The sequence below is a fragment of the Alexandromys fortis genome, unplaced genomic scaffold (assembly GCF_014885135.2).
Source record: "Alexandromys fortis isolate MF-2015 unplaced genomic scaffold, M_Fortis_MF-2015_v1.1 scaffold_712, whole genome shotgun sequence".
Taxonomy (NCBI): Eukaryota; Metazoa; Chordata; class Mammalia; order Rodentia; family Cricetidae; genus Alexandromys; species Alexandromys fortis.
This window is the reverse complement of record NW_026068578.1, coordinates 26204-35435: the sequence shown is the minus strand read 5'-3', so window position 1 is coordinate 35435 and position 9232 is coordinate 26204. Positions and strand designations below refer to the sequence as shown.

The window sequence follows — 9232 nt, the reverse complement described above, 5'->3', positions numbered from 1 at the left end:
TCTCTATTTCCAGTAAGGATGGAGAAGGAAATCCTTCCAAGAATATTGCCTCTATTCAAGAGAAAGAACACCCCTTGATAACTTTCTATGTAATAATGAAGTTCTCCATATTTTTACATCCTTTAGATTATTCTTAATCAATGTGCTTTTAAATCAACTTTATATTCCAATAATTTTCCATTTTTCTTTCTGTTTGTATTAATGATGTAATTAATGATAATTCTAAAATTACTTTTAGGAGACCACAGACATTAGCATGACATCTTTAGTTAATTTCATAATGAAATGGTAAAGTAAAAAAATAAAAAATATGTATTGCCACAAAACTATTTGTGTGGTCTTTTAATAGCCCATGACTGTCTGTTGTTTAGACATTCATGCCTGCTGTTTACAGTTGAACTCTTCCTGTTTTAGTTTACCAGAGAAACGTTAATGTACACAAACACATTATGTGCAGAATTCTGCATATTTTGGCATTCCAGAAGAGCTATGTAGTGTTACTGTCTTCATTTCTCTCCTCCTCGGTTTCTACTGGATCAATCTTCACTTTTGGCTTATTGCACTCATGGATTCATTTTGATCTTTTTTCTTCTTTGTTCATTATGAATATAGTCATTATCAATCAATTTGTTGCAGAATTTCAGTAATATGATTTTCTTTTTTTTTTATTAGGCTACTTGTGACGAACTGACAGAGTGGACGTCCTAACTGACAAGAGGAGATAGCAGAGGTGTGGGTGTTCACAAAAATCATCTGTGAAGATTCACATATTGCATCCCATGAAAGCACATTCTTGCAGTAAATTGAGCATGGGCTCTCCATCGTGTGTGCAGCACGGCCTGCAAACTTAGTGACTTTTCTAAATTGTGTGTTCAAAGGCCGGATAAGAAGCAACTTAAAGAAGGCAGGATTTTCTTCTTAAAACATATATTTTTTATTGTTTTATGTTATTTTACCCACTTGATGTCTTAGCTGGGCACTGAACTAAGATCCTTTGGAATAGTGGCTAGTGCTCTTATCCACTAAGTCATTTTCCTGTCCCCCTCCATTTCTTTCCATCTCACTGTTTTTCTTTGTATCCTTCACAATTTCAACACTTGAATTATGTCCAGCTGTTGAAAACTTTAGCCTTTCTACTGTTGTTTCTTTTTTAATGTTTAATTTTGCCTTAATGTTGAAAATTTCACTCAGAAAGTGAAAGGAACTTGCTGTTTTTTAACATAATTCTCTGGAGAGGAAATAAAAAGGACTACTAGAAAGCTACGGTGGTGAAAGGAGCAAACATAAGAAAAATGCATAAATAAGGATTCAAATTGTTATCACTTGACTATTAATAGGTTAAGATGAAAGAATTGTGCATACGCATAATACCAAAGTTCTGTTAAGTATCTTTACCACATAAAACTTTTGAAAGATTTATGAGTATATGTAAAATGAAAGTAGAAACAATATCATTTGGAAGAAGAAAGATTACAAAAGAAAGAATATGAGATACTCTTTGTTGTATTTTCAAAGTACATAATACAATTAAATAAATATGACATATGTAAACTATTACTCTGTATAACCACTTTTATTAATGAGAACATATAAAATTTTGTAGATAAATGCACAAGACTTTTTAATTTGAGCTAGTGTCTCTTCAAGACAGTATTTTATTTACCTGGAATAATTAGACATGCCTTTAATCTGAGACAGAGACTGAGTTTGATTTCACTCCAGTCTAAATACTACGACCAGGACAGCCTGAGCCACACAGATAAAACCTAATAAACAATAAACAAAAAGTCAAAAATGACATATTAGTATAAAAATTATGTACTTATTATTCTAAATTTTGTATAAACTCTCCTCTCTCTCTCTCTCTTTCTCACATGCACACACACACAATTTATAATTGATTAAAGTCTGCATGAAACCAGGTAAATTAGTGTCTACTATCTCATTATTTACCTTTCAGATAATTGGATGTGGAAAGTTTATACATTAAAACTGTTCATAAAAAAAATAAAAAAAAACTGTTCATAAAATATTTTTGGTTTCTGGCATATTTAAAAAGCAGAAACGTGACACCTTCCTATCTATTGACTGTGGAGTACCTGAAGCACGAGTGTGGGCTCAATATGATCCTATTGTTACTAAGTCTTAGTCACATTTAAAAAAACTCTCCTCCCTCCTTTCAGTGAAAAGTCTGAGCAGGTGTGATGGAAGGAAACAGGACCCTGCTGACTGAGTTTGTCCTCAGAGGAATAACAGATCGTCCAGAGCTGCAAGTCCCCCTGTTCCTGGTGTTCTTCTTCATCTATGTCATCACCATGGTGGGCAACCTTGGCTTAATCTTTCTCATCTGGAAGGATCCCCGTCTTCATACTCCCATGTACCTTTTCCTGGGAAATTTAGCCTTTTCTGATGCCTGTACTTCATCCTCTGTGACTCCTAAGATGCTTATGAAATTTTTAAATAAGAATGACATGATATCACTGGGTGAGTGTTTCTCCCAATTTTATTTTTTTTGTTCAAGTGCAACTGCTGAATGTTATCTCCTGGTAGCGATGGCCTATGACCGCTATGTAGCCATATGCAACCCTCTGCACTATGTAGTTATAATGTCCAAAAGACTCTGTGTTCAGTTCATAAGTGTGTCACATCTAATTGGACTTCTACATGCCTTACTTTATGTAGGAATGTTGTTTAGGTTAACGTTTTGCAGTTACAATATAATAGATCATTTCTTCTGTGATCTCATACCACTCTATGCAATTTCTTGCACTGACCCATTCATTAATGCATTGCTCCTTTTTATTTTTGCTGTTTTTATACAAGTGAGTACTTTTATGAGCATCATAGTTTCTTATATCCGTGTGCTTTTTGCCATCCTGAAAACAAAGTCTGAGAAGGGCAGAAGCAAAGCCTTCTCCACCTGCAGTGCCCATCTGGTGTCTGTCTCTTTGTTCTATGGCACCCTCTTTGTCATATATGTGCTCTCTGGATCTGACACAGAAAATTATCAGGGTAAATTATATTCATTATTCTATACCATCATCATTCCTCTGCTGAACCCCTTTATTTATAGCCTAAGAAACAAAGAAGTTTTAGGTGCCTTGAGAAAACTGGCAAAATACTGACAATTTTCTGAAAACTTCAAAATGTTTCCTATCACCAGAATCTCTTTTTAAATGCATCATAATATTTGACCCTGTATTTTTTACAGAATAGGAATTTTTTACATATTATTAAGTAACACAATAAAATGTGACTAAAATGTCTGTGTTTATTATTATTATAAAATAGTAAAGTCTCTAAGAAAAGATACACCATAAATTGTTTTTGAATTCACACTCAAAGATCATGGATTATCTGCAAATTATTTTTTTCATAAGTTTAATAAATTCTTTTTCTAATACATGTGTTTGTATATCATTGTATGAAAATATCCATGTATAAGAATTTAAGTATTTTTTATTTATTATGTTTTTACTTTATACAAGAATGTACTGGATGTGATCACCACACTCATCTGTTGATTCTTTTCTTACTACCAAGTAAAGCCCTTATTTACTCTCATGTCTTTGTTCTTCTGTATTCAACCTGGTCATGGTAATCATGAACATTCAATTGTGGAGAATGCTTACACAATGAACAATGCACTCTTGATCTCAAGCAGTGAGACAACAGACTGGAGGCCAGCTAAAACCTCTCTCCCTGTTGAATAGCCCTAGCCCTCAGAGTATCAGAACGTGCTAATGTAGGTAGAATGGTTAGATGATATCATGAGAAGCCTGCATCTTTCCGAAAGAGAAAGAGAAAGGAAGAATAAGGGAGGTTGTGAGGGACTGGGAGAAGAGGATGGAGGGAGGAGAAACTGATCAGACTGGAATTAATTAATCAATTAATTAATTAAAAAAAACATTCATGGACTTATTTTGGGGGGTTTTAAAAGTTTTGTCAAAACTTCCACACTCAAGGAATACTGCAGGAGAATGGACATGTAGTTTGTAAAAATACAAGATCAGGGACTTGGCTGTGAGGTTGTGTCTCCTAGTAATACCAGAAGCAATATTTATAAAGTCTAACGAACATTGTCGGGCAAATGTGACATAAGTAAGAATTACACCAATGAACTTGCTAAACAAGATGCAGAGAAGCCCATGAGAACTTAACCCTACAAGAACTATAGTCTATTTAGGAGAGAGGAGTATGATCTTCCCCAGGGAAGAGCACACCAATTGATTGTCTAGTGTCAAATGATCAGCCCTGAAAATGTACATACAGTAAGCATTATATGGAATGAACAGGTCCATATGCTATAACAATTTTAATATGTTGTGAATATATGAATGTAGTGTGTGTGTATATATATATGTATGTATGTATGAATGCAATAGTAATTTTGAAAAAGAGATCATGAATTTAAAAGAGAGTAAAGAGAGCTATACTCTTTAGAGAGAGGAAAGGAAATAGAAAAATATTGTAATTAAATTGTAGTCTCAAAAAATGTTTTATGACTATCTCTAATCTTAAAGTTCTAAAATTGAAAAGCTAAAAAAAAAATGTTGTCTTACACTTTTGCAACAAACCTGGATCTAGAGAAATTCCTAGGAATCCACAAAAATGACCCCGCCTAAGACCCTAAGGAATAGAAGAGAGGGGCCCCGATCTTGACTTGCCCTGTAGTCAGATTGATGATTACCTTAAATAGCACTCTAGAACCTTTGTTCAACAATGGATGAAAACAGAGGCAGAGACCCACATCAGAGCACTGGACTAAGATCCCAAGGTCCAATTGCAGAGTGGAAGGAATGAGAATATGAGCAAAGAGGTCAAGACCATAATGGGTTCATCCACTGAAGCAGTTTGCCTGAGCTAAAGGGAGCTCACCAACTCCAGCGGGACTGAGATGGAACAAACATAGTACGAAACTAGCCCCTCTGAATGTGAAGCCTTGACAGTTGCATGGCTGAGACAGACTGAGGGGCTACTTACTGGCTGTCACATGGAAATTTATCTGTACTGCATGTACTGGCTTTTTGGGATCCTGTTCTCATGTATACCTTGCGCAGCCTAAATATAGTAGGGAGGGCTTTGGACCTTCCACCAAGCAATGTGCCTTACCCTCTCTGAGGATTAAATGGGGATGGGGTAAGGGGGTGAAAAGGGGAATGGGAAGAGGGAAAAGAGTGAGAATTTGGATTGGTAATTTTTTTTAAAAAAAAGTCTAATAAATTTTTACTAAAAAAAAGAAAGAGAAACACTTGTCATTGGTGGCAGAAGATAAAGACACATGTAATGGTGACATGAATTGTATTGGTAGTTGTTTTACTTGCTCATAAATGAACATGCCTATCTCTTTTGCAAGAGAGTAGTTTGGGAAAAAAATTGAATCAAGATGTTTGCTTTTTCCTGGAAGTTTAATTTGACTCTGTACAAAGGGCAACTTTTGTGTTTGGGGGAACAGGTGGTTCCAGATAGAGACTGTCTGTGTAAAAACCTTGTCTCTCCTAAAACTCATTGTATAGACCAGGCTGGCCTCCAACTCACAGAGATCTGCCTGCCTCTGTCTCTAATGCCCTGGGATTAAAGGTTCAAGCCACTATGACCAGCTTGCAACTTTTATACATACTTCATTCCATCTTGTGTTGACATAGAGAACAGAAAGTCATTTAGATGGAGTAAAGGAAGGAAAAATATACAACAGGGATAGTCCGTTTTTAAGAGATCACTTCCATTTTTAATGATAATGATAACATTTCACAACTGAGTCGATCCGACTGCAATATTAAGCCACAGACATTTCCTTCCTAACTACAATACAACTTTCAAGCCTGACCACCACTATGTCATCTCCTATGGCGTTCACAAATTTTCATTTACAAGATCCATTTGAGTCTTTTCTTTTTAATAACTCTCTTTTTCATGAATATTACCTTAGTTTCATTCTAGTTACTATAACAGAATACACTATCAACTTCTGAGAAAAAGGTTAGCTATGAGTCATAATTTCATGGTGATACATTACTTCATGGCAGGAAGGTCAAACCAGAGTTTGAAGCAGCTGGCAAACTGCACCCACAGTCAGGAAACAGCAATAACAGAGAGTCGGGCCAGGTTAGAGAACCTCAAAAGCATATTATCAGTGACCAATTTCTTCCAGCAAAGTCTGAATATCCTAAAAGTCCATGATCGTTCCAATAGCAGCACCAGCTAGGAAGAAGGATTCAAATCCATAATCCCATACTGAACAATTCCCATCAAACTAAAGCATTCCACTGCTGGTCCCTATGGTCCACTCATGGCAGATTCATGATGTGAAGGGGATTCAGTATAACTTTAGTGGCCCCATTGTCTTAATAAGTTACATTACATCTAAACACATTAACAGAGAAACTGATGTCTGTGTAATAATTATGTAAAAATTATCAGTATACATTTCTGTCAGAGAGTACTGACCTGTATTATTGTGCTTTTATTTGTTTGTATTGATTTTTGGCTTTGTATTTCTGTAGAGATATTTTTATATGGAAAGAGAGATAAAATAATGTTTATATCTTTAATGTTCTTAAAAGGTCTCAGTCATTCAAAACCCCTATGTAGTCTAGTACTCTGAAATAGCCTGTGGGGTTGAATTCTGTATATCTTGCTCCATTATGTCAGAAAATATCATTTTTATTCATGAGATCCTCTAAATATGGAACCCTCAGAACTCAGCTCATGGCATAATCCTCTCCGGGGTTTCTAAAAGCCTGGAACTACTTATATCATTAAAATTGATTGTATGAAAACTTTCACTGAGAAATAAAAGTATTACTTTTGCATCCCTGTGGCTGGTACCTCAAAATGTAATTTAAAACAACCTAAATGTATTATTTGACCTCTCTGAATGTCAGGAGTCTAACATCAGCATCACCGGCTGACGCTCAACACTGAGTCAGATGCATTCCCTTTAGAGATCCATGNCCCTTCTGGCGTCTAGTGGCTGTTGTCATACTTCATTCTTTACTCTAAACTTTGCTCAAGAATTTCTGGAATCATCCCCTCTATATGTATCTTTTTATGACTTTTATTAATATTTTGATATTATAATTTAATCTCAAGATTTCTCCCTTCCATTTGCTCCTTTCAAACATGCTCATATAGCCCTCTCTACAATTTTTCAAATTTAGGGTCTCTATTTTCAAAAATTTTTAGTCCAAGCACATGTGTATACAAATATACACATACTTCCCTAAATATAACCTATTCTGAAGATGAAAGTTACAAAATAATCCCACACTAGCTCAGAATTGTGTATTATAAAGGTTTACTTATGTAGGGGTAGATTCGCAGATCACAGTCCTCTGCATGAACGGGAAACAGGAACCAAATCCAAAAGCCAGAAGAGAGAGAGAGCAAGCCGTGTTTTATTTTGGCATTAATAAGACACCATGCCCAAGTTGGCTGGCTTCTTAAAGGCTACTGGCTAAAGGAGTTTCTTCAGCACTGTTCAATCTGGGTGTTACTTGTGTGTACTTTCAGGAATGACCACTTGGAACTGGAAAACTGCTTGCTGTTCTCTTGCATGGGGAGGACCATCTCGCCTATTTCCAGCTTTCCGTGGTAGTCTATAATTCTTTGTATAGGGGTGAGGCCTTGTGGACTTTCCTCTGTGCCTTTTTTTTAAGAGACAGGAAGAAAAGCAATAATATTGGGAGGTAGGGAGATGGAGAGAATTTAGGATGAGTTACGAAAAGGGAAAAAACATAATCAAAATATACAATATGAAAATTTATATAAAATTTGAAAAAATACTAAATCCAATGCAACGGATATGGCAAACTTCCTTATTTATATTACGGAAACTACATAAACCTAGAACCAGCTGAGGAAGCAGGTGCAAACATCCTAACAAGTCACATATGACAGGCGGTGGTTGGTGTATGCCTTTAATCCCAGCACTCGGGATGTAGAAGCAGGAGGATCTCTATGAGTTCAAAGCCAGCCTAGTCTACAGAGTGAGTTCTAGTACAGTTTCCAAAGCTACACGGAGAACCCCGGTCTCAAAAACAAAAAGAGGGGAAAAAAAAGGAGAAGTCACATACTTTTATAACCCTAAGTTGTGGAAAGTGTTCCTGATTCTGGAAGACTACTTCTAAAGACTCAGAAAAGATGATTTATGTAATAAAATATTCAACGGGTCAATTTTACAATACTATCTGAATAAAGGATTTGGATCCCAAATTTCAGAATCTTCCAGCCTTATTTCCATCAGTTCAGAAGCTTTGGTTTTAGGGCTTATAAAATGTGTTGAATTTCTATGGTGTGTTCTCCCAATTTGCTTCTTTATTGTTATTAATGAGAATCATAGCATAGAGGTTAAGCAAATGAACTCTTACAAATTTACATGACTAATTTCAAATCTTCAGACCATTAACAGACAGTTGTGAGTGCATAGAAATTTAGTGAATGTATACAAAATATTTCACTTAGATTTTGAGGGAGGCTTTATGTCCCATTTGTCAAATAAGAACCCTAATAGATATTTTCTTTCTTTCTTTTTCTTTTTTTCGAGACAGGATTTCTCTGTAGTTTTGGAGCCTGTCCTGGAACTAGCTCTTGTAGCCCAGGCTGGTCTCGAACTCACAGAGATCCGCCTGCCTCTGCCTCCCAAGTGCTAGGATTAAAGGTGTGCGCCACCACCACCCGGCTAGATATTTTCATATAAATTGACATATATGTCATTATATCTCATATAAATTATAAGAAACTGTTGGTATCAAAATGACCATATGTTTAAAATTACAGTTAAATAAAATATTTTTACACAATACTATGGAAATGTGCATAGGCATAAATAGCACAAGACATATCTATCTGAAAACACTTAACCTGCAGGAACAAGAGTTTCAGTGGCAAAGGTCCTTCTCACATCAGTTTTCTCTATGAATAGCAGTTGGGAGGGAATGGCATTTATTTCTTGCAATCTCAATCTCTGTTTCAGTATAAAAACGCTCTCAATGCTATCAAGAACTTCCCAAAGGATAAAGCCAATTTGTTGGGCATTGTTCACTAATCAGCAAATTAAAATTAACAGATGATTGTAACCGATGTTATTTAAGCTTTTATTGTTTTAACTACTAAGATGCCAATTAAAGAAAATAAAAGGTTTACTCCATGGAGAGTCCTCAGATGAGGTACCCGGTTTTCTATAAAAACTTGAATCTGAACAACAAACATAATATACATCATAAAAATGTTT

At 35.6% G+C, this 9232-nt stretch overlaps 1 protein-coding gene across 1 annotated transcript; it reads left to right on the top strand.

Moving 5' to 3' along the window:
* The first annotated feature begins 2204 nt into the window (after positions 1–2204).
* Positions 2205–3125, top strand: LOC126495881 (olfactory receptor 5AC1-like). The gene has a single exon (XM_050133459.1). It carries the CDS (start codon positions 2205–2207, stop codon positions 3123–3125), a length of 921 nt encoding a protein of 306 aa, XP_049989416.1.
* The last annotated feature ends 6107 nt before the right edge of the window (positions 3126–9232 follow it).

Coding starts and splice junctions, on each gene's coding strand:
- LOC126495881 (XM_050133459.1), top strand. CDS start 2,205: ATGGAAGGAAACAGGACCCTGCTGACTGAGTTTGTCCTCAGAGGAATA.